Source organism: Ranitomeya imitator, chromosome 6 (genome assembly GCF_032444005.1).
Source record: "Ranitomeya imitator isolate aRanImi1 chromosome 6, aRanImi1.pri, whole genome shotgun sequence".
Lineage (NCBI taxonomy): Eukaryota > Metazoa > Chordata > Amphibia > Anura > Dendrobatidae > Ranitomeya > Ranitomeya imitator.
In genome coordinates, this window is record NC_091287.1 from 314,108,661 (window position 1) to 314,135,553 (window position 26,893).

Genomic DNA, 26,893 nt, shown 5'->3' on the forward strand with positions numbered 1-26,893 from the left:
AGGGGACTTTCAGCCCAAAAATTTGGGCTGAAAGTCTCGGCTTATACTCAAGTATATACGGTAATTCAACTGACCTGCAGAATATTGTCAGATTAGTCTTTATAGGGAACATGGTAAATAAAAATACAATTGTGGAATTTCACTTTTTTTTGCAATTTCAACACAACTGAATTTTTTTCACTTTACAGTGCAACATGATTAAATGAGTAGTGCCATTCAAAAGTATAACTCGTCCTGCAAAAAAGGAGAGAAAGAAGGGAAGGTACAAATGAAGACACGGAGATTATCTGCGGGAATCCATGTCCCATTCTCAGCTGTTTTGTAGATCAGACTTGGCAATTAAAGTCTATGAGGATGGGTTTAAAACTGATGGAAAACAGAAGACATTCCTTTTAAGGCTGGAGACACTAGCGATTTAAAAAAAAATAAATAAAATTATATATACAGGTCCTTCTCAAAAAATTAGCATATAGTGTTAAATTTCATTATTTACCATAATGTAATGATTACAATTAAACTTTCATATATTATAGATTCATTATCCACCAACTGAAATTTGTCAGGTCTTTTATTGTTTTAATACTGATGATTTTGGCATACAACTCCTGATAACCCAAAAAACCTGTCTCAATAAATTAGCATATCAAGAAAAGGTTCTCTAAACGACCTATTACCCTAATCTTCTGAATCAACTAATTAACTCTAAACACATGCAAAAGATACCTGAGGCTTTTATAAACTCCCTGCCTGGTTCATTACTCAAAACCCCCATCATGGGTAAGACTAGCGACCTGACAGATGTCAAGAAGGCCATCATTGACACCCTCAAGCAAGAGGGTAAGACCCAGAAAGAAATTTCTCAACAAATAGGCTGTTCCCAGAGTGCTGTATCAAGGCACCTCAATGGTAAGTCTGTTGGAAGGAAACAATGTGGCAGAAAACGATGTACAACGAGAAGAGGAGACCGGACCCTGAGGAAGATTGTGGAGAAGGACCGATTCCAGACCTTGGGGAACCTGAGGAAGCAGTGGACTGAGTCTGGTGTGGAAACATCCAGAGCCACCGTGCACAGGCGTGTGCAGGAAATGGGCTACAGGTGCCGCATTCCCCAGGTAAAGCCACTTTTGAGCTACAAAGAAGCAGCACTGGACTGTTGCTAAGTGGTCCCAAGTACTTTTTTCTGATGAAAGCAAATTTTGCATGTCATTCGGAAATCAAGGTGCCAGAGTCTGGAGGAAGACTGGGGAGAAGGAAATGCCAAAATGCCTGAAGTCCAGTGTCAAGTACCCAGAGTCAGTGATGGTGTGGGGTGCCATGTCAGCTGCTGGTGTTGGTCCACTGTGTTTCATCAAGGGCAGGGTCAATGCAGCTAGCTATCAGGAGATTTTGGAGCACTTCATGCTTCCATCGGCTGAAATGCTTTATGGAGATGAAGATTTCATTTTTCAGCACGACCTGGCACCTGCTCAGTGTGCCAAAACCACTGGTAAATGGTTTACTGACCATGGTATTACTGTGCTCAATTGGCCTGCCAACTCTCCTGACCTGAACCCCATAGAGAATCTGTGGGATATTGTGAAGAGAAAGTTGAGAGACGCAAGACCCAACACTCTGGATGAGCTTAAGGCCGCTATTGAAGCATCCTGGGCCTCCATAACATCTCAGCAGTGTCACAGGCTGATTGCCTCCATGCCACGCCGCATTGAAGCAGTCATTTCTGCCAAAGGATTCCCGACCAAGTATTGAGTGCATAACTGAACATTATTATTTGTTGGTTTTTTTGTTTGTTATTAAAAAACACTTTTATTTGATTGGATGGGTGAAATATGCTAATTTATTGAGACAGGTTTTTTGGGTTATCAGGAGTTGTATGCCAAAATCATCAGTATTAAAACAATAAAAGACCTGACAAATTTCAGTTGGTGGATAATGAATCTATAATAAATGAAAGTTTAATTGTAATCATTACATTATGGTAAATAATGAAATTTAACACTATATGCTAATTTTTTGAGAAGGACCTGTATAATAAAATATATATATATATATATATATATATATCAAGCATCATGCATTTTCTATGCGAGTACAAACAAAGGAACAAGCTGCCGGCGTCAGACAATCTGAGAAGCAGGGACCGCACTGCGAGCAGGTGAGTATGATGTGACAGCCGCCACTCCCCCTCCGATCCCCTGGCACAATGACACATACATACACACTTTCCCAGACTGGCAAAGTCACCCGTGCAGTTTTGGTGTGTTTGCTTTTGAAACTACGTTTGCCCCCACAAAAAAAAAACAAATTAAAATATTTACCATATATTTTTTGGATTATAAGATGCACTTTAAGGGTATGTGCACACGTATTCCTGAGGTCTGCAGATTTTTCTGCAGCGGATTTGTGAAAAACGCAGGTAAAAGGCACTGCTTTTTACATGCGAAATTACCGCGTTTTTTGTGCGGATTCCACGGCGATTTTACACTTGCAGTTTTCTATTATGGAGCAGGTGTAAGGGTATGTTCACACTATGCGGTTTTTACTGCGGAACCGCCGCGATTTTGCAGCTGCGGGTCCGCAGCTGTTTTCCATGCAGGGTACAGTACAATGTTACCCTATGGAAAACAAAAACCGCTGTGCCCACATTGCGGAAAATCTCGAAAAAACCGCGCTGAATTGCTGCGGAAAAAAAAGAAGGACCAGGTCACTTCTTTGCTGCGATTCTGCACCCATAGAAATGCATTGATCCGCTTACTTCCCGCATGGGGCTGTGCCCACCATGCGGGAAGTAAGCGGATAATGTGCGGGTTATACCCGGGGTGGAGGAGAGGAGACTCTCCTCCAGGCCCCGGGAACCATATTTGAGTAAAAAAAAAAAAAAAAAAAAATTAAAATAAAAAAAAAATCATGATATACTCACCCTCTGAAGTCTAAGGCCAGCGTCACACTTGCGAGTTTTACGGACGTAAGAGCGCAGAAACTACGTCCGTAAAACTCGCAAAAAATACGGCACAATTATTCTCTATGCCCCTGCTCCTAGCTGCCGTATTAAACTGATCCGTATTATACGGCTTTCTACGGCCGTAGAAAATCGCAGCATGCTGCGTTTGTCACCGTATTGCGCAAATAAAACGTCAATTAAAGTCTATGGAAGCCCCAAAAATACGGATTCCAGACGGACCAGCAGTGTGACTTGCGAGGAATACGCAGCGGTGTTAGCGAGAAAAGCCGGTAATTCAATTACCGGCTTTTGCTTTCTCCTTCCTAAACCCGACATGATATGAGACCTGGTTTACATACAGTAAACCATCTCATATCACCATTTTTTTTGCATATTCCACACTACTAATGTTAGTAGTGTGTATGTGCAAAATTTGGCCGTTCTAGCTAGTAAAATAAGGGGTTAAATGGCGGAAAAAATTGGCGTGGGCTCCCGCACAATTTTCTCCATCAGAGTAGTAAAGCCAGTGACTGAGGGCAGATATTAATAGCCTGGAGAGGGTCCATGGTTATTGGCCCCCCCCTGGCTAAAAACATCTGCCCCCAGCCACCCCAGAAAAGGCGCATCTGGAAGATGCGCCTATTCTGGCACTTGGCCACTCTTCCCATTCCCGTGTAGCGGTGGGATATGGGGTAATGAAGGGTTAATGCCACCTTGCTATTGTAAGGTGACATTAAGCCAAATTAATAATGGAGAGGCGTCAATTATGACACCTATCCATTATTAATCCAATACTAGTAAAGGGTTAAATAAAAAACACACACAAACATTATTAAAAATTAATTTATTGAAAAAATCACAAAGGCTGTTGTATTAATTTATTCTACTCTCAATCCACTCACTGAAGACCCTCGCTCTGTAAATAAAAAAATAATAAACCAACAATATACATACCTTCCGAGGATCTGTAAGGTCCAACGATGTAGATCCATCTGAAGGGGTTAAAATATTTTGCAGACACGAGCTCCGCTAATGCAGGCTGCTCATTTCTGCAAAACCCCAGCGAATGAAGCTAAATATAGATCAATGAGCTATATTTAGCTTCATTTGCGGTGAGGCGCCCTCTGCTGGCTGTTCCTAGATCGTGGGAACTTTCCTTGAAAGCTCCCTTGCTCGAGTTCATATGAGGACAGCCAGCAGAGGGCGCCTCACCGCAAATGAAGCTAAATATAGGTCATTGATCTATATTTAGCTTCATTCGCCGGGGTTTTGCAGAAATGAGCAGCCTGCATTAGCGGAGCTCGTGTCTGCAAAATATTTTAACCCCTTCAGATGGATCTGCATCGTTGGACCTTACAGATCCTCGGAAGGTATGTATATTGTTGGTTTATTATTTTTTTATTTACAGAGCGAGGGTCTTCAGTGAGTGGATTGAGAGTAGAATAAATTAATACAACAGCCTTTGTGATTTTTTCAATAAATTAATTTTTAATAATGTTTGTGTGTTTTTTTATTTAACCCTTTACTAGTATTGGATTAATAATGGATAGGTGTCATATTTGACGCCTCTCAATTATTAATTTGGCTTAATGTCACCTTACAATAGCAAGGTGACATTAACCCTTCATTACCCCATATCCCACCGCTACACGGGAATGGGAAGAGAGTGGCCAAGTGCCAGAATAGGCGCATCTTCCAGATGCGCCTTTTCTGGGGTGGCTGGGGGCAGATGTTTTTAGCCAGGGGGGGGGGGGGGCCAATAACCATGGACCCTCTCCAGGCTATTAATATCTGCCCTCAGTCACTGGCTTTACTACTCTGGCGGAGAAAATTGTGCGGGAGCCCACGCCAATTTTTTCCGCCATTTAACCCTTTAATTTACTAGCTAGAACGGCCAAATTTTGCATAGACACACTACTGACAGTAGTGAGGAATATGCAAAAAAAAAAAATGGGGATATGAGATGGTTTACTGTATGTAAACTATGTCTCATATGTCGGGTTTAGGAAGGAGAAAGCAAAAGCCGGTAATTGAATTACCGGCTTTCTGCTATCTCGCGCTGTATGAAGCAATAATATATATACATATATGTGTCTACTGATATAGATATATATATATATATATATATATATATATATATATTTTTTTTTTTTTTTTAACACATGGATCCCTTGTATAGCGGTATGTCGGTTTTGCAAGCCTGCGCTAAAAACACACATTACGGCTGCCATACGGATTACATACGGAGGATGCCATGCGCAAAAAACGGTGACACACCCTGCCTATGGAGGAGCTACGGACCACTATTTTCGGGACTTTTCAGCGTATTACGGCCGTAATATACGGACCATATTTTCATACGCTGTGTGTGACGCCGGCCTTAGCGCTGCACGCGGCCGTCCGGTCTCAGGTTTGCTATGCGACCAGGACCTGCGGTGACGTCGCGGTCACATGACCGTGACGTCACAAAGGTCCTGGTTGCACAGCATCTTTGGAACCGGACTGCCGCCTGCAGCGCCGAGGAGATCGGGACGTCAGAGGGTGAGTATATAATTATTTTATTATTTTTAACATTACTATTGATGCTGCATATTGCTGCATATGCAGCATCAATAGTAGGGGTCAAATCCCGCAGCGGAACCCGCAGGACAAACCGCGATAAATCTGCAGGGATAACCGCAGCGGGTTTGCCCTGCAGATTTATCAAATCCGCTGCGGGAGAACCCGCAGGACAGGACGCAATGTGTGAATGTGGCCTTAAACCGCTGCGGATTCTGCACAAAGAATTGACATGCTACGGAATGTAAACCGCTGCGTTTCCGCGTGTTTTTTTCCACAGCATGTGCACTGCGGATTGTGTTTCCCATAAGTTTACATGGTACTGTAAATGCATGGGAAACTGCTGCGGATCCGCAGCGTGTGAACATAGCCTTAGGATTCCCAAAATTAGGGGGAAAATGGGGGTGCGTCTTCCAAACCGAACACTGTTCTTAACGAGGGGTCAATGTTGCGGGCCCGGAACGGAGGGTGTTGCGATGGTGGTGTGGTGGTAGCCATTCTTCTAGGGTCCGGCTTCTAACTTCATGTAACGCCAAGTTTTTAACACTAAAGTTCAGATACGGCTTTAACCCCTTTACCCCCCCCCCCCCCCCCCCCAAGGGTGGTTTGCACGTTATGGACCGGGCCAATTTTTACAATTCTGACCACTGTCCCTTTATGAGGTTATAACTCTGGAACGCTTCAACGGATCCCGGTGATTCTGACATTGTTTTCTAGTGACATATTGTACTTCATGAAAGTGGTAAAATTTCTTTGATATTACCTGCGTTTATTTGTGAAAAAAACGGAAATCTGGAGAAAATTTAGCAATTTTCCAACTTTGAATTTTTATGCAATTAAAATCACAGAGAAATGTCACACAAAATACTTAAAGGGAAGGTGCTGCAATTTTGTTTTTGTATTAAAAATGATTGTTTATATAAACAATTATTTTTAATACAAAATCATTTTTTTTAACTTTAATATGTTTTTTATTATTAATTATTTTTGCAGCCACTGGGCGCCGCCATTTTGCTTTGCAGCAGTGTAAGAGTCCCAGCAGGACACTAAGGCTATATTCACACTTTGCGGTTGTTACGGCGGAACCGCCGCGATTTTGATGCTGCGGGTCCGCAGCAGTTTCCATAGCGTTTACAGTAACATGTAAGCCCTATGGAAACCGCTGTGCACATGCTGCGGGAAAAACCGCGCGGGAACGCAGCGGTTTACAACCCGCAGCATGTCACTTCTTTGTGCAGAATCGCTGCGATTCTGCACCCATAGGAATACATTGAACCGCTTACTTCCCGCATGGGGCTGTGCCCACGTTTCGGGAAGTAAGCGGATAATGTGCGGTTCCTACCCGGGGTGGAGGAGAGGAGACTCTCCTCCAGGCCCTGGGAACCATATTTGGGGTTAAAAAATAAAAAAATCATGTTATACTCACCCTCTGAAGTCTTCAGCGCTGCACGCAGCCGTCCGGTCAGAGTTGCTGTGCGACCAGGACCTGCGGTGACGTCGCGGTCACATGACCGTGACGTCACGAAGGGTCCTTCTCGCACAGCATCTTTGGAACCGGACCGCCGGGTGCAGCGTCGAGGAGATCGGGACGTCAGAGGGTGAGTATAACCAATTTTTATTATTTTTAACATTACTATTGACATAGCTCCCAACCGTCCCTCATTGTGCGGGATTGTCCCGGTGTAACAGGCCAGATTATACCCCCAGGCCAGACTATACCCGGGGTTAAAGTGGCCTAGGCTAGATTATACCCCGGGTATACTTTGGCCTAGGCCAAACTATACCCCGGGGTATAAAATAGCCTAGGCCAAAGTATACCCCTCCAGGCCAGATTATACCCCCCAGGGTAAGCTGAGGGAAAGCTGCTCATTATTCTAGGTAACAGCTCCCCCTCCCATCGGGCACTGCTCCTTTTCAAGCTCCTCCACCTCTGGTGACGCCAGGGATCTCCCTTTCTAAGCCCCACCCCCTCCCTATAGTCACATGTGACATGAAATCTTCAGCCCTGCTCGGGCCAGCTCGTTGTCTTGGCGCCTTGGATATGCTTGGAAAAGGGCTTTGTATACCTAGGGGGCACTGACGAGCACTGAGGGGTGGGTGGGGAACCCCTTTACTGGTTGCTATGGGATATAGCATGATCACTCTATCCTAGCAACACCTTGGATACGCTTGGAAAAGGGGTTTATCTATCTTGGGGGCACCATTGCAGCACTGCGGGTGGGTGGGGAAACCTTTTACTGGTTGCTATGGGATTTTACATGACCAATTTATCCTAGCAACGCCTTGTATACGCTTGGAAAAGGGGTTAATCTACCTTGGGGGCACTCTCGCAGCACTTAAGGATAGGTGGTTAACCCCTTAGGTGGTTGCTATGGGATTTTACATGACCACTTTATCCTAGCAACGGCTTGTATACGCTTGGAAAAGGGGTTTATCTACCTTGGGGGCACCCTTGCAGCACTGCGGGTGGGTGGGGAAACCTTTTACTGGTTGCTATGGGATTTTACATGATCACTCTATCCTAGCAACGCCTTGAATACGCTTGAAAAAGGGGTTTATCTACCTTGGGGGCACTCTCGCAGCACTTAAGGATAGGTGGTTAACCCCTTAGGTGGTTGCTATGGGATTTTACATGACCACTTTATCCTAGCAACGGCTTGTATACGCTTGGAAAAGGGGTTTATCTACCTTGGGGGCACCCTTGCAGCTCTGCGGGTGGGTGGGGAAACCTTTTACTGGTTGCTATGGGATTTTACATGATCACTCTATCCTAGCAACGCCTTGAATACGCTTGAAAAAGGGGTTTATCTACCTTGGGGGCACTCTCGCAGCACTTAAGGATAGGTGGTTAACCCCTTAGGTGGTTGCTATGGGATTTTACATGACCACTTTATCCTAGCAACGGCTTGTATACGCTTGGAAAAGGGGTTTATCTACCTTGGGGGCACCCTTGCAGCACTGCGGGTGGGTGGGGAAACCTTTTACTGGTTGCTATGGGATTTTACATGATCACTCTATCCTAGCAACGCCTTGAATACGCTTGAAAAAGGGGTTTATCTACCTTGGGGGCACTCTCGCAGCACTTAAGGATAGGTGGTTAACCCCTTAGGTGGTTGCTATGGGATTTTACATGACCACTTTATCCTAGCAACGGCTTGTATACGCTTGGAAAAGGGGTTTATCTACCTTGGGGGCACCCTTGCAGCACTGTGGGGAAGCCGGGGAACCCTTTTACTGGTTGCTATGGGATTTTACATGACCAATTTATCCTAGCAACGCCTTGTATACGCTTGGAAAAAAAACTATACCCCTCCAGGCCAGATTATGTAACTAATCTGGGGTTAAAGTTGCCTAGCCCAATTTATACCTCTCAGCTCATATTATACCCCAATGAAATCATTTGCATTGAGTGATATACACAAGAATTACTTAATGCTTCAACATTTTATTGAGAAACCAAACTGACAATTCTTAAAGAGTACCTCCCACTATACAAAACTTTTGGGAGGGGGGGCAATAATTTCTCATTAGCTATAAGTCACTTATCATGCAATGCAATTATCTGGGGCAACAAATCGCCCAACAGTCATTCTGTGTATTATGACATTTAGTCTAGCATGTCCTTGCTACCAAATTAATGTTTAAAGCTAAACACTGATAACAACATTGAAATGATCGTGCTTATTTTCAAGATACAGTGCATGTTCAGTTGTTGACTGCAGATTGAAGCTTGCAGGATATGTCAACCAATCCATGGAGTCACCGACGTTTGTGTAGATTATTATGTCGCAACTCAACAGATTCGCCGTGGTCATGATCTCTGCATCAGTTGCCCAGACTCCATCACGAGAGATTCCAGAGATGTTCACATATTCATTCACATTTTGGTTCAAGTAGTCCTGTAGTTTTTTTGTCAAGTCAGTTTTCATATGGTGGATGACTTTATCTCTGAGAAGGGAATGGTTGTCCTCTGTTCCTGTCAAGATGTAGCTGATGGCCCGGAAGAAGCAGTTTCCATCACCTTTGGTTTTATATGTACGCCGTGGTTGTTCAAGGTCTCGTCTGCATCCACAGTATACAACCTTACTAAACGTAAGGCCAAGAGTGGTGCTAAGATACTTCCTTCTTGAACTTGGTAGTAGGTTGAAAGCCTTAGTTTGCTTATTTTTCTGTGTGGCAGAGTCACTGGAATAATCATCATCGGATGGTGGAGAAGCCTCTTTATCCTGGTAAATCTTTAGGTTGCTGGTGTGGTATGTGTTGCTTAATATCTTGCCAGTTTTGTTGTTCTTAAGTTTTACTCGTCCCTTGGTCAAGGATTCCACAACTAAATAAGGTCCAATCCAGCGTGGTTCCATCTTTGAACCTATGCGTTGAATACGGCGCTGATTCTTGATATAAACTATGGTACCAGCAGTGATTTCTTTGTTACTTTTGTGTCGGCGATCAAAGGCACACTTCTGGTGTTCTTGAGCAGAGTGGATGTTGGTACTGACGTCTGAGTGCAGCTTTTTAAGAATGCTTGACAGTGTATTTAGCACATCAGGGGTGGCATGATCTGAAATGGGCATGGGATCCACCGTATCATCTTTTGAGGGATTAAGGTCCATGGGAAGCTTGGCCTTCCGTCCATACATGACCTCAAATGGAGTAACCTTGGTTGAAGCATGCACAGATGTGTGATAGGCAAACAGAACACCAGGGATGAATTGATCCCAGTTGTTTCCTTGGTCATTGACAAGCTTACTAAGAGCTTCTTTAAGTGTCCGATTATCACGTTCCCGCTGGCCATTTGTTTGTGGGTGGTATGCAGATGAAATACGGTGATCTGTTTGAAAATGTTCCATCAGGTTGTCAATGATCGAGTTTACAAACTCTCGTCCCTGGTCGCTAATCAGAGTCTCCATACAGCCAAGGCGACAGATAACGGAGTACAAAAAATTTGCCACTGACTTGGCACTCTTATCTGGGACAGCTGTTGCTTCAGTCCATTTGGAGAAATGATCAGTGGCAGCAACTATATATTTGTTGCCATTTGATGTTTCCTGAAGAGGGCCAATCATATCAATCCCAACTAAGCTCCATACTTTTCCAGGCACTGATATACTGTTGAGTGGTGGAGCTTCCTTTGTGATTTTGGGATTTATAACAAAACATTTTTGACAGGCTTTCACATACTGGTGAACGTCATTTTTCATTCCCTTCCAGTAAAACCGGTCAGAGATTTTGGCTAAAGTTTTATCTCTGCCAAAATGGCCCCCAGATATTGGGTTGTCATGACAGGCCTTCAGGATATTTGGCAGTCGACTTTTAGTAAGAACCTCCTTTTCCCTATGATAAACAATTCCTCCTTGGGTTCGATATGGCTTTGCTGTTTGTCTAAACTGGGACTTGGCATTTGCACGTTTCTCAGGAGGTAGATCGTAGGTATACTGAGGGTACCTTTGTTCTGTTGCAGTGTAGAATCTCAAAAGCTGGTCATACAATTGATCTTCCATGGTTGTCAAAATTGGAAAAGATTTGGTGTCATAGAGAGCAGAGAGGTGTCATAGAGAACATACAAAACAAGTTATCATTAACTATGCACTGACAGGACAGCGCCATCTACTGTCAGTTCAGATCTGCACACTTTTCAACAAATAAGCAATAGGGTGAGAAAAACAGTGAAGTGATAACATTATGGCCTAGAGAAATACTATAAAAACTATTTTATACCCCCTGGTATAAAGTTTATCCCCCGGGGGTATACTATGGCCTAAGTCAGCTTTTGAATTTTTGTGCTGTTTCCTTCCTCAGTAAAAGGGTTCCCCGGCTTCCCCACAGTGCTGCAAGGGTGCCCCCAAGGTAGATAAACCCCTTTTCCAAGCGTATACAAGCCGTTGCTAGGATAAAGTGGTCATGTAAAATCCCATAGCAACCACCTAAGGGGTTAACCACCTATCCTTAAGTGCTGCGAGAGTGCCCCCAAGGTAGATAAACCCCTTTTTCAAGCGTATTCAAGGCGTTGCTAGGATAGAGTGATCATGTAAAATCCCATAGCAACCAGTAAAAGGTTTCCCCACCCACCCGCAGAGCTGCAAGGGTGCCCCCAAGGTAGATAAACCCCTTTTCCAAGCGTATACAAGCCGTTGCTAGGATAAAGTGGTCATGTAAAATCCCATAGCAACCACCTAAGGGGTTAACCACCTATCCTTAAGTGCTGCGAGAGTGCCCCCAAGGTAGATAAACCCCTTTTTCAAGCGTATTCAAGGCGTTGCTAGGATAGAGTGATCATGTAAAATCCCATAGCAACCAGTAAAAGGTTTCCCCACCCACCCGCAGTGCTGCAAGGGTGCCCCCAAGGTAGATAAACCCCTTTTCCAAGCGTATACAAGCCGTTGCTAGGATAAAGTGGTCATGTAAAATCCCATAGCAACCACCTAAGGGGTTAACCACCTATCCTTAAGTGCTGCGAGAGTGCCCCCAAGGTAGATAAACCCCTTTTTCAAGCGTATTCAAGGCGTTGCTAGGATAGAGTGATCATGTAAAATCCCATAGCAACCAGTAAAAGGTTTCCCCACCCACCCGCAGAGCTGCAAGGGTGCCCCCAAGGTAGATAAACCCCTTTTCCAAGCGTATACAAGCCGTTGCTAGGATAAAGTGGTCATGTAAAATCCCATAGCAACCACCTAAGGGGTTAACCACCTATCCTTAAGTGCTGCGAGAGTGCCCCCAAGGTAGATAAACCCCTTTTTCAAGCGTATTCAAGGCGTTGCTAGGATAGAGTGATCATGTAAAATCCCATAGCAACCAGTAAAAGGTTTCCCCACCCACCCGCAGTGCTGCAAGGGTGCCCCCAAGGTAGATAAACCCCTTTTCCAAGCGTATACAAGCCGTTGCTAGGATAAAGTGGTCATGTAAAATCCCATAGCAACCACCTAAGGGGTTAACCACCTATCCTTAAGTGCTGCGAGAGTGCCCCCAAGGTAGATAAACCCCTTTTTCAAGCGTATTCAAGGCGTTGCTAGGATAGAGTGATCATGTAAAATCCCATAGCAACCAGTAAAAGGTTTCCCCACCCACCCGCAGAGCTGCAAGGGTGCCCCCAAGGTAGATAAACCCCTTTTCCAAGCGTATACAAGCCGTTGCTAGGATAAAGTGGTCATGTAAAATCCCATAGCAACCACCTAAGGGGTTAACCACCTATCCTTAAGTGCTGCGAGAGTGCCCCCAAGGTAGATAAACCCCTTTTTCAAGCGTATTCAAGGCGTTGCTAGGATAGAGTGATCATGTAAAATCCCATAGCAACCAGTAAAAGGTTTCCCCACCCACCCGCAGTGCTGCAAGGGTGCCCCCAAGGTAGATAAACCCCTTTTCCAAGCGTATACAAGCCGTTGCTAGGATAAAGTGGTCATGTAAAATCCCATAGCAACCACCTAAGGGGTTAACCACCTATCCTTAAGTGCTGCGAGAGTGCCCCCAAGGTAGATTAACCCCTTTTCCAAGCGTATACAAGGCGTTGCTAGGATAAATTGGTCATGTAAAATCCCATAGCAACCAGTAAAAGGTTTCCCCACCCACCCGCAGTGCTGCAATGGTGCCCCCAAGATAGATAAACCCCTTTTCCAAGCGTATCCAAGGTGTTGCTAGGATAGAGTGATCATGCTATATCCCATAGCAACCAGTAAAGGGGTTCCCCACCCACCCCTCAGTGCTCGTCAGTGCCCCCTAGGTATACAAAGCCCTTTTCCAAGCATATCCAAGGCGCCAAGACAACGAGCTGGCCCGAGCAGGGCTGAAGATTTCATGTCACATGTGACTATAGGGAGGGGGTGGGGCTTAGAAAGGGAGATCCCTGGCGTCACCAGAGGTGGAGGAGCTTGAAAAGGAGCAGTGCCCGATGGGAGGGGGAGCTGTGACCTAGAAGAATGAGCAGCTTTCCCTCAGCTTACCCTGGGGGGTATAATCTGGCCTGGAGGGGTATACTTTGGCCTAGGCTATTTTACACCCCGGGGTATAGTTTGGCCTAGGCCATTTTATGCCCGGGTATAGTTTGGCCTAGGCCAGTTTATACCCCGGGGTATACTCTGGCCTAGGCCAAATTATACCCGGGGTTAATCTGGGACGGGGTTACTTTGGCCTGTTACACCGGTTTTCAGCCTTTGTCCCGCACTCCCGCACGGGACGCTCTGATCCCGCAGACAGCAGGACCGACACGCCCCTTTGTGTAGTTAAGCCATGCCCCAGGCCAAGTTACCCTTCGATATGGCTGCCTCAGTCCTGCAATCCACGGAGGTCCCGATCTGCCGATCATGTGACCCCTGACTCCTCCCCTCCTGTGACCTCATCACAGGTCCTGTGCATACTCGCAGAAGGCAGGCTCGGCTGTGCTGGTTAGGGTTGCTGCCACCTTGCCACATGGTCCTGCAGGAGGTAATGTGCTGCCGATCAACACAATCACTTTATCATTGTTGAATAATCTAGAAAGCACTGTCCGTACACAGCAACAAATAGGTGAAGTTCAGAGACATTTTCCATAGCTGTAATTCCTATGTGCTGGTAACAGAGCAGGTGGTGGATGGACGGACAGGCTGTGTACCCTGAACTCTTAGGAATTGACAGAGAGACCAAAATCAATGGTGATATTCACAACTAGAGAGAAACAATCGCTGCGACATTACTGCAGCCAGTGACATGTGCAGGGTCCCTATAGGCAAAGGCAGAGGACAGGATGATGTTACCCCTCCTGTGCCAGGACCACCGACGAGTCTCACAGATACAGTGCTGTAGAGCTGACAAGGCGTGTACGTACGAGGTGTACGGAGCGGAGCCGTGTGTGTACGTACGAGGTGTACGGAGCGGAGCCGTGTGTGTACGTACGAGGTGTACGGAGCGGAGCCGTGTGTGTACGTACGAGGTGTACGGAGCGGAGCCGTGTGTGTACGTACGAGGTGTACGGAGCGGAGCCGTGTGTGTACGTACGAGGTGTACGGAGCGGAGCCGTGTGTGTACGTACGAGGTGTACGGAGCGGAGCCGTGTGTGTACGTACGAGGTGTACGGAGCGGAGCCGTGTGTGTACGTACGAGGTGTACGGAGCGGAGCCGTGTGTGTACGTACGAGGTGTACGGAGCGGAGCCGTGTGTGTACGTACGAGGTGTACGGAGCGGAGCCGTGTGTGTACGTACGAGGTGTACGGAGCGGAGCCGTGTGTGTACGTACGAGGTGTACGGAGCGGAGCCGTGTGTGTACGTACGAGGTGTACGGAGCGGAGCCGTGTGTACACGTACGAGGTGTACGGAGCGGAGCCGTGTGTACACGTACGAGGTGTACGGAGCGGAGCCGTGTGTACACGTACGAGGTGTACGGAGCGGAGCCACGTGTGTGCGAGGTGTATGGAGCGGAGCGCGTGTGTACGGAGCGGAGCCGTGTGCAAAGTGTACGGAGCGCAGCCGCGTGTGTAGGAGTATCTATGTGTGGCCATTATATGGTACGAAGTATCGTGCGGCCAATATACAGTATGGAGCATCGTGTGCGGTCATTATACAGTATGGAGCATCATGTGCGGCCAATATGCAGTATGCAGCATCATGTGTGGTCATTATACAGTATGGAGCATCATGTGCGGCCAATATACAGTATGCAGCATCATGTATGGTCATTATGGTCATTATACAGTATGGAGCATCATGTGCGGTCATTATACAGTATGGAGCATCATGTGCGGTCATTATACAGTATAGAGCATCATGTGCGGTCATTATACAGTATGGAGCATCATGTGTGGTCATTATACAGTATGGAGCATCATGTGCGGCCAATATACAGTATGCAGCATCATGTATGGTCATTATACAGTATGGAGCGTCATGTGCGGTCGTTATACAGTATGGAGCATCATGTGCGGTCATTATACAGTATGGAGCATCATGTGCGGTCATTATACAGTATGGAGCATCATGTGCGGTCATTATACAGTATGGAGCATCATGTGCGGTCATTATACAGTATAGAGCATCATGTGCGGTCATTATACAGTATGGAGCATCATGTGCGGCCATTATACAGTATGCAGCATCATGTGCGGTCATTATACAGTATGGAGCATCATGTGCGGTCATTATACAGTATGGAGCATCATGTGCGGTCATTATACAGTATGGAGCATCATGTGCGGTCATTATACAGTATAGAGCATCATGTGCGGTCATTATACAGTATGGAGCATCATGTGCGGCCATTATACAGTATGCAGCATCATGTGCGGTCATTATACAGTATGGAGCATCATGTGCGGTCATTATACAGTATGGAGCATCATGTGCGGTCATTATACAGTATGGAGCATCATGTGCGGTCATTATACAGTATAGAGCATCATGTGCGGTCATTATACAGTATGGAGCATCATGTGCGGCCATTATACAGTATGCAGCATCATGTGTGGCCATTATACAGTATGGAGCATCATGTGTGGCCATATTTTTTGTTTATAATTATTGTATATGAAACAGTGATCAGCAGTGCTAAATGGGTGTGGTTGGGACGTGGATATGGGTGTGACTAATTATGAATGGGTGTGGTCAGAGGCGTGGCCTAAAATTTGTCCCTCTTTCTCATCTTCAAAAGTTGGGAGGTATGCTATTGATACTGCATATGCAGCATCAATAGTATAGGCGGAAACCCGCAGCGGAAAACGCGGAACAAACCGCGATAAATCTGCAGGGAGAACCGCAGTTGTTTTGCCCTGCAGATTTATCAAATCCGCTGCGGGAGAACCCGCAGAAGGACAACGCAAAGTGTGAACATAGCCTTACACTCTGCTGCCCTGGACATAGGAGGCTGCGGTCGGCGTCCGACCCATTAGCTACAATTATAAACTGCTCTCTGCTCTGATGTGGCCACGCCCCCTGGGCTGTCTCCACATCACAGCAGAGGCAGGAGATCGGCGCCATCTTGCCTCAGCCCACAGTGGAGTGTACCTGACTGTGAGCTCCACTGTGACTGAGAGCTGCTCCCCTCACACTGTCAGCGGCCGTTCCCTGTCCTCTGCTGCCTGGTGTGTGGCTGTAATCCCTAGAGAGGGTGAAGGAATGCTGCCGTCTGATGTCCTCTTATCTGGAGCTGCAGAGAGGTAACAGAGGGGGATGGGGGAGGCTCTCTGTGCTGCTCCGACCTCACTGCAGCTCCTCACAGCCAGGACATCAGACCCTGCATCTATCAATATACTGTGCTGAGCCAAGTATCTAATCCTCTCCTGTGTGATAGTGTCTGCTGGCCCGTGTATCTAATCCTCTCATGTGATACTATGCTGAGCCATGCATCTAATCCTCTCCTGTGTGATACTATGCTGAGCCATGCATCTAATCCTCTCCTGTGTGATATTATGCTGAGCCGTGTATCTAATCCTATACTGTGTGATACTATGCTGAGCCGTGTATCTAATCCTCTCGTGTGATACTGTCTGGTGAACCGTGTATCTAATCCTCTCCTATGCACTCCTCTCCCCCCTGCATATCTTTCCCCATTGCACACACAACTCAATGCGTGCGATAAAAGGAGCTGCGGGCGTCATGCTGTATTATGGCATTATGTGAGATCTATAGGACGGTATTATGTGATCTGTATGGTGGTATTAGGCCGGCTTCACACTCGGCGTATGAAAATACGGTCCGTATATTACGGCCGTAATACGCTGAAATGTCCCGAAAATAGTGGTCCGTAGCTCCTCCGTAGGCAGGGTGTGTCAGCGTTTTTTGCGCATGGCATCCTCCGTATGTAATCCGTACTGCGTGGTTTTCTCGCAGGCTTGCAAAACCAACATACCGCTATAGAAATGATCCATGTGTCCCAAAAAGAAAAAAAAAAAAAATATATAATATATATAAATATATAAATATATATATATATATATATATATATATCATTAGACATATATGTATATATTAATATTTATTCCAGCGCTATACAGCTTGAAAGCCGGTAATTCAGTCACCGGCTTTTTCTTTCTCCTTCCTAAAAGCCGACATGATTTGAGACATGGTTTACATACAGTAAACCATGTCTTCTCTCCATTTTGTTTGCAGATTCCACACTACTAATGTCAGTAGAGTGTATCTGCAAAATTTGGCCGTTCTAGCTCTTAAAATAAAGGGTTAAATGGCGGAAAAAATTGGCGTGGGCTCCCGCGCAATTTTCTCCGCCAGAGTAGTAAAGCCAGTGACTGAGGGCAGATATTAATAGCCTGGAGAGGATCCATGGTTATTGGCCCCCCCCCCGGCTAAAAATATCTGCCCCCAGCCACCCCAGAAAAGGCACATCTGGAAGATGCGCCTATTCTGGCACTTGGCCACTCTCTTCCCATTCCCGTGTAGCGGTGGGATATGGGGTAATGAAGGGTTAATGCCACCTTGCTATTGTAAGGTGACATTAAGCCTAATTAATAATGGAGAGGCGTCAATTATGACACCTATCCATTATTAATCCAATTGAATGAAAGGGTTAAATAAAACACAAACACATTATTTAAAATTATTTTAATGAAATAAAAACAATGGTTGTTGGAGTATTTTATTCTACGCCCAATCCAATCACTGAAGACCCTCGTTCTGTGAAAGAAAAAACATAATAAACCAACAATATACTTACCCTCCGCAGATCTGTAACGTCCAACGATGTAAATCCTTCTGAAGGGGTTAAAACATTTTGCAGCAAGGAGCTTTGCTAATGCAGGCTGCTCCTCGCTGCAAAACCCCGGGGAATGAGTCTAACTATAGATCAATGAGCTATATTTAGCTTCATTTGCGGTGAGGCGCCCTCTGCTGGCTGTTTATAGATCGTGGGAACTTGCCTAGAAAGCCTGGGAGCTTCCATAGACTTTCATTGGCGTATTTCTTGCGCAGTACGGTGACAAACGCAGCATGCTGCGATTTTGTATGGCCGTAGAAAGCCGTATAATACTGATCAGTAAAATACGGCAGACAGGAGCAGGGGCATAGAGAATAATTGTGCCGTATTTTTTGCGAGTTTTACGGACGTAGTTTCTGCGCTCTTATGTCCGTAAAACTCGCAAGTGTGAAGCCTTATGCTTGATCAGTATTGTGAGAATTATATGGTGGTATTGTGTGTGATCTATATGGCAGTATTATGTGAGAACACTGGCAGCATTATGTGTGATCTATATGGCGGTATTATGTGAGAACAATGGCAGTATTATGTGTGATCTATATGGCGTATGTGAGAACACTGGTGGTATTATGTGTGATGTATATGGCGGTATTATGTGAGAACACTATGGCAGTATTATCTTCAGAAAGCGGACCCATTCTATGGTGGTTCTGACTGAGCACCTGCACGCGGGTCTGGGGTAATAGAGGGGGCAGCATGACCTCCAGTTAGGTGCAGTCAGGGCTGGTGAGGCAGCTGAAGAGAGGGGTCTCATTTTTATTGTTACTATATGGCTACAATTCCTTCCCAGCGTCATCCCAGACTGCGCCTGTCACCTCGCTTTCACACATCGCCAGGACAGGATGGAGAAGACAGGATCTGAGGAGGGGAAAGGGGTCTGTATGCAAAGTCTGGATCAGACCAGGCCATCAATCCGCAGAAATGTTTCCTGGATTTCTGTGGAGCAGACGGTCCATCCATGTGTATAAAAGACAGTGCTCTATGTACAATCCCTGGCTGCTCCGCGCACCAAACAGGGGGCCCCCTCATAGACCTGCACACTGCTCTCCTGAAATACTCTGTGCTGCTGTCACCCTGCTCCCTCCATCACATATCTCCCAGAATCCTTGCTGCCTGCCATCCTCGGTGACTGTCTACTTGTCAGTAGAAGGTTGCTTTCACACTAGCGTCGGGTCGACGTACCGACGCATGCTGTGAAAGAAATGTTCGACGTGGGCAGCGGAAGCAGTCTTACGACGCTTCCGTTGCCCCATTGTAAGGTATGGGGAGGATGGGGCGGAGTTTCGGCCGTGCATGCACGGTCAAAAATGGCGGACTCGACGCACAAACAAACGTTACATGTAATGTCGGTAATGTTAGTATATGGGGAAAAAACGCATCCTGCAGACAACTTTGCAGGATGTGTTTTTTCTCCTGAACGACGCATTACAACGTACAGCCAACAACACTAGTGTGAAAGTAGCCTAAGGCTGCCGTTCACTAGCAGTATTTGGTTTGTATTTTACATCAGTATTTGTAAGCCAAAACCAGGAGTGGGTGATAAATACAGAAGTGGAGCATATGTTTCTATTATACTTTTCCTCTATTTGTTCCACTCCTGGTTTTGGCTTACAAATACTGATGTAAAATACTGACCAAATACTGCTAGTGTGACGGCAGCCATACTCTGCAGTCACCAACAAAATGGCTGCTCACTGGGTCCCTGAATCTCATCCTCTCTAATCCCTTAGCAAACACCCAGAAGGAGAGGAGAGGAGACATCACACATGTCAGCAGACTCCACCCATAATTACTGCAGTGCTGTAATGTGAGCTATTTGTACACTAGGTTTTTCTGAAATTTCAGCAGCTGCTCCCCCTAGTGTTTAAAAGTGGAAATTCCAAAACTTTTCAAATTATTTTTCATATTTTACTAAATTATAAACAAATGATAATATTTTTTAAGAACATGTAATCATTAATTCTTTACATTTTTACAATTTCTGCAAAAAAATTTTTTTTGATGGCACCTTCCCTTTAAGTAACATTTCCCACATGTCTACTTTACATCAGCACAATTTTTGAACCAAATATTTTTTTGTTAGGGAGTTATAAGGGTTAAAAGTTGACCAGCAATTTCTCATTTTTACAACACCATTTTTTTTTTTTTTTAGGGATTACATCTCATTTGAAGTCATTTTGAGGGGTCTATATGATAGAAAATACCCAAGTGTGACACCATTCTGAAAACTGCACCCCTCAAGGTGCTCAAAACCACATTCAAGAACTTTATTAACCCTTCTGGTGCTTCACAGGAATTTTTGGAATGTTTAAATAAAAAAAAATGAACATTTAACTTTTTTTTTGTGTAAAAAAAAAAAAAAAAAAAAAAAAAATTTACTTCAGTAAATATGTTTTATTTTACCAAGGGTAACAGGAGAAAATGGACCCCAAACATTGTTGTACAATTTGTCCTGAGTGCGATTATACACAATATGTGGGTGGAACCACGGTTTTACTTTTTCAACGCAGAATTGGCTGGAATTGAGATCGGACGCCATGTCGCGTTTGGAGAGCCCCTGATGTGCCTAAACAGTGGAAACCCCCAAATTATAACTGAAACCCTAATCCAAACACACCCCTAACCCTATTCCCAACCGTAAATGTAATCCAAACCCTAGCCCCAATGGGAAAATGGAAATATACATTTTTTAATTTTTCCCTAACTAAGGGGGTGATGAAGGGGGGTTTTATTTACTATTCTAGTGGGGGTTTTTAGCGGATTTTTATGATTGGCAGCCGTCACACACTGAAAGACGCTTTTTATTGCAAAAAATATTTTTTGCGTTACCACATTTCGAGAGCTATAATTTTTCCATATTTTGGTCCACAGAGTCATGTGAGGTCTTGTTTTTTGCGGGACAAGATGACGCTTTCAGCGGTACCAGGGTTATTTATATTTGTCTTTGATTGCGTGTTTTTCCACTTTTTGTTCGGCGGTATGATAATAAAGCGTTGTTTTTTGCCTCGTTTTTTTTTCTCTCTTACGGTGTTTACTGAAGGGGTTAACTAGTGGGAAAGTTTTATAGATTGGGTCGTTACGGACGCGGCGATACTAAATATGTGTACTTTTAGTGTTTGAGTCTTTTTATTTAGATAAAGAAATGAGTTTATGGGAATTTTATTTTTTTTTTAACCACACGTGTGGAATTTTTTTTTTTTTTTTTACTTTGTCCCAGGAAGGGACATCACAGATCGGTGATCTGACAGTTTGCACAGTACTGTCAGATCACCGATCTGTCTGAGATCAGTGCAGGCTTCACAGTGCCTGCTCTGAGCAGGCTCTGTGAAGCCACCTCCCTCCCTGCAGGACCCGGATACCGTGGCCATCTTGGATCCGGGCCTGGAGCAGGGAGGGAGGTAGGGAGACCCTCGCAGCAACGCGATCACATGGTCTCAGGGAAGCCCGCAGGGAGCCCCCTCCCTGCGCGATGCTTCCCTGCACACCGCGATCATGTTTGATCGCGGTGTGCCGGGGGTTAATGTGCCAGGGGCGGTCCGTGACCGCTCCTGGAACATAGTGCCAGATGTCAGCTGCGATAGGCAACTGACACCCGGCCGCGCTCCCCCCGTGAGCGCGGCCGATCGCGCTGGACGTACTATTCTGTCCTTGGGAAGTAGGGCCCTCCCCACATGGACAGAATAGTACGTCCATTGGCAGAAAGGGGTTAAAGAAGGCTACCATTTGCGATATAACGCAATTTTATTTCAAAGTACAAAATTAAAGGAATGGTATGATTGAATGGTATGATTGCGTACACCTTTGTATATTTTAAGATACAAAGTACATACAGTATAAGGATTAAATTCATATAATGATTAAGAACATATAAGGATTAAATACATATTATTAAGTACATATACTCACATCATCCGTCACCAAGGAGCTTTTAAACATCTGCTTCTGTCTTAGTGATGTTTCTCTGGCCTTATACAGTGATTTGCAGTATGTATCATTTGGTTTCACCCTGCCCTTCAAGTGGCCAGCTTTCAAGATAGCATGAGACCAAGATATCAGTCATAAATCACACAATGGGCCATAAACCCCATAGATACATAAAAGCCCACAAGAGTTAGATAAAACTACCACAGAGTTTAAATAAACCTTACTGTTTTACAATAACAAACAGAAATATAGAACTGTTTGTGAGGTACAAGGGCTTCAGACAATAAACAGCTCTCAAGATTGTGTCACAATGAGCATTGTCTGTCTGTAAATTTGCGCTAAATACGCTATAAAAACTCATTAAAAACACATACATTATGCATTCTATCATTTAGAATGCATTCTGCATGTTTTGTGCACATCGATGCGTTTTTTTCCCGCGAAAAAAACGCATCGCGGTAAAAAAATGAGAATGTTCATTATTTTTGCGGATTTTCTGCGTTTTTCCCGCAATTCTATGCATTTGGGAAAAAACGCATGCGGATTTCTGGCAGAAATGTCCGGTTTTTGTCAGGAAAATTTCTGCAAGAAATCCTGACGTGTGCACATACCCTAATAGTCTGCATGCGTTCAGTATATTTCAAAATGGACTCAAAATAGCCATTTTTATATTCACATTACACTTCACCAGAAGGAGGAAAGCCGAGATCGCTATCTGTGCCTGCCTCTACACGATGTCTCCAGGAAAATGGCTGAAGATTCCGCACAGGTGGAGATCTAGGCACCAAGAGCTCATCTCCGCATGCGCCGCACCGGCAGCCGTTTCCCCAGAGTCCACTACATAGTAAGCAGTGTGGGGGCTCTGGGCTTTCACAAAATGTCGGCGGGGCCCCAGCACCACTGGACACCCGCAGCGCCACTCTTGCCTCCTTCAGCAGCGACCCTGCTCCACCTAACACCAGCAGCGACCCTGGGACCCCGCTTCACCACAGCCAGTAAGCAGTAAGACGCCTGGATTGTAAGAAGCTCCACCATTTTATTAAAAAAAGTTTCCCATTTTTCGCCTCAAAATTTGGGGTGGGTCTTATAAACCGCAAAATACGGTATACAGCTGTATTGCGAACCGAGTACCTGTAAAAATTACAAGAGTATTGATTCCAATGTTTTAGCGGCTGATAAAAACGCTTTACTTCTTATGCTCAGTGCACCACTACTCCCCCTTAAATTGCTTTCTGAGCATTTTTCCTTACTGACAGCACTCACTTGCCTAGAGCAAGGGCAGACCTAAATCCAAGGCACATTGAGCTCCGCTGGGCTGTGTCAGTCTGGGTGTAGATATAGTCTCATCTCTAGTTGCTGCTTCTTACACAGGAAAGTATAGCAAGCAGCAGCTGTAGACAGGAGGACTATACCTGAGAGATGAGACTATTCCAGCTCTGCTCCTAGAAGCGACAAGTCTCTTCCCATGTACACGCAAGGGAGAGAGCGGTCAATCGCCTGCAGCGGTGCTGGGAGGAGCTGAACTGGAATGGTCTTTGTCCGGATCTGATCTTAAAAGTGTATTAAAGAGAAACACTGAAGTGCTTCAGAGAAGAAGATACCTTGCTGCAAGATTGGTCCAAGCGTTAAGTACAGCCACCTGCACATGGAGTAAGATAAGCAGTTGCATGAAGCCAACTGCACCGTGTAATCTAACCTTCATTTAGACTGGATTGACATGTCTATAATGTATAGTCCACAATAACTGAACAGGTACTATCTGCCTCAAATTCATAGAAAGTATTACAGCTTAGCATGGACCATGTATTACAGAAATAGGAATCCAGAATAAAACATCACCAGGTTATAATCTGCATAAGACAATAGAAGGCAAAGAAAAGTTTACCAAACCTGAAGCTACAGATTCCACACTGAACTGTGTGGATTATGCATATGATTGCCAAGAGCGATATTATCCCACAGCACATTGAAAAGAGTGAAATCTCTACAAGTGTGCAGATAAGAGGTGCTAAAATCTCATCCCCATGTTGATACTGTAACACTGAGGATTTGTCATCATTTGGAAATATAGCCTAAGGCCTCAGTCAGATGTCCCTGCATATCTTCTGCATAGATATAGAACATGTACCCATTGTATACAGTTGTGCTCAGAAGAATTTTTGATTTCTTGGCTTTTTTTTTTTTTTTTTTAGAGAATATGAATTATAACACCAAAACTTTCTCCACTCACCGTTAGTGGTTGGGTGAAGCCATTTATTGTCAAACTACTGAGTTTTCTCTTTTTAAATCAGAATGACAACCCAAAACATCCAAATGACCCTGATCAAAAGTTCACATACCCTGGTGATTTTGGCCTCATAACATGCACAGAAGTTGACACAAATGGGTTTGATTGCCTACTAATGGTAACATCCTCACCTGTGACCTGTTTGCTTGTAATCCAGAAATGTCAGTGGCTGGATGAAAGATGCAAGAGTCTGTCTGGATCCCTGAAACTCACTCCACTTTTATGCACACACACTGATTACAAGCAAACAGGTCACAGGTGAAGATGTTACCTTTAGTAGCCATTCAAACCCATTTGTGTCCACTTCTGTGCATGTTATCAAGCCAAAAATCGCCAGGGTATGTGAACGTTTGATCAGGGACATTTGGATGTTTTGGGTTGTCATTATGATTTAAAAAGAAAAACAGTAGTTTGACAATAAATGGCTTCACCCGACCACTAACCATGAGTGGAGAAAAAGTTTTGCCGTTATTCATATTCTCTGAAAAAAGGCCAAGAAAGCAAAAATTCTGGCTATTCATGTGTGGGTTTTTTTTGTGACATTATCCACTCAAAATAAAAAGACATGTTTAGTTTTGATCAGCCTGAAAAAAAAAAGTCTGAGACGTCATGTAGATGGCAACCTACTGGGGTAAGTATTCACTGACTGGAGAAGCTTCAGAAACCTATCAGTTTTTTTGGCATATGAGAAAAATGGACAAAAAGTAAAAACTGATCTACTGACTGATCCACTGATGAAAATCTGATCACAAAACTGCAAGTAAAGCCATTTTTTACATGTACAAGAAAACAATACTATCCAAAGTGTTACAATTAACATGTAGAAATCAAAGATTGCGCCTTAATGATTAAGGGAACGTCTTGTAGAGAGGAGTCATTTCTCCAAAGAGAGACATACAGTAGTAACAGCAGCACACGGCTTACCTGTCCGGTGATCCCCGTGATCAGGGCCACTTTCCTGGACTTGCCCTTATCGGAGACAGACTGGGACCCATTTCCTAGGTTGGCGGCCATTCTGTCAGTGGTGCTCTGCTGGAGAGGATTCGGCTGTGTGCTCACTGCAGTCCAGGCACTGAATGGAGAAGGAAGTGGCAGGTGAGACGGCTGCTATCATACACTCAGGTGAGAGGGAGGCGTGGACGGGCTGGGCCCTGGCTGGCAGGGAACGCCCTGCTAATGGGCAATCATCAGGGGCCGGTGGCACGGAGCGCACACTGCCCTGTCACCACACACTGCCCTGTCACCACACACTGCCCGGTCACCACACACAGCCCTGTCACCACACACTGCCCTGTCGCCACACACTGCCCTGTCACCACACACTGCCCTGTCGCTACACACAGCCCTGTCACCTGTGGCATGTCAGTGTGTTGTCACTGTAGTGAGAGCAATGGTGTCATAGGGCAGCAGCACCGGCCATGCGGACAGCACCCGTACAGTGCCGGACAGCTGTAGTGAACGTGTCATGTACCCCGCACACGTGCTTTTATTCTTGCACCCAGCCCTGCACACACTCATTATGAGGAGGTCATTACTGGGGGCCGCAGGCTGTCACCGGGGCGGCTCAGCACACCAAGGGAGCCGGACACTGATGCTCAAGTATGTGACTTCCGGGTGCAGCTCCGCAAGGACCTGCGACGTCAGAAGATCACATGGCAGCGAGAAGTCACGTGGCACCGGCTTTTGAGCTGGCTGGCTGGAGCGTGTTCTGCTTTTGGCGGGAACTGTGAAGCTGCGGCACTGACTGCGTGGAGAGGAGACCAGTGATGATAGACGATAGCGTGTGTCAGGGCCTGCGAAGTATGGCACAGCTCCTATCTGCATGGCTGTGCCCCAGTATTGTTTCTAGGGTGTTACATGCAGCAGAACTGCTTTGATTAAGGCATACCTCCCAACTTTCGAGGAAGGGAAAGAGGGACAAAGTCAGCGGCGCGCATAGGTAACGTTCACATTAGCGTTATGCTGGTTTGCGTCGGGCGACGCAGCAGCGACGCATGCGTCATGCGCCCCTATATTTAACATGGGGGACGAATGCGTTTTTGTTTGTTGCGTTGTGCGACGCATGCATCTTTTTTTGCCGCAAGCGTCGGACCAAGAAAACGCAACAAGTTGCATTTTTCTCGCGTCCAAATTTCGGCAAAAAACAACGCATGCGTCGCAAAACGCAGCGTTTTTGCGTGCGTTTTGGCGCGTTTTTGCGTGCGTTGTGCGTTGCGTCGCCGACGCAGCGGCGCACAACGCTAATGTGAACGTAGCCATAGCGCGCCGCAGCAAATTTTAGGCCACACCTCTGACCACACCCATTTCACAACTAGCCACGCCCCAACCACACCCATTTAGCACTTCTGATCACAATGTTTCGTAAACAATAATTATAAACAAAAAAATATGGCCACACACGACGCTCCATACTATACAATGGCCCCACACGACGCTCTATACTGTACAATGGCCACACACGACGCTCCATACTGTATAATGGTCACACAGTGCTCCATACTGTACAATGGCCACACATGAT

General features: G+C 45.4%; 1 protein-coding gene across 1 annotated transcript in view; it reads right to left on the bottom strand.

Annotated features, from left to right (window-relative positions):
- The window catches only part of GMDS (GDP-mannose 4,6-dehydratase), a 1,108,130-nt gene extending 1,082,116 nt beyond the window's left edge, over positions 1-26,014 (bottom strand). The window contains exons 1-2 of the mRNA XM_069730760.1: positions 25,908-26,014; positions 25,297-25,444 (exon numbers count right to left, since the gene is read on the bottom strand). Coding sequence (XP_069586861.1) covers positions 25,297-25,386 — 90 coding nt within the window. The 5' untranslated portion in view covers positions 25,387-25,444; positions 25,908-26,014. The remainder of the gene's footprint in view (positions 1-25,296; positions 25,445-25,907) is intronic.
- Between the last annotated feature and the right edge of the window lie 879 nt (positions 26,015-26,893).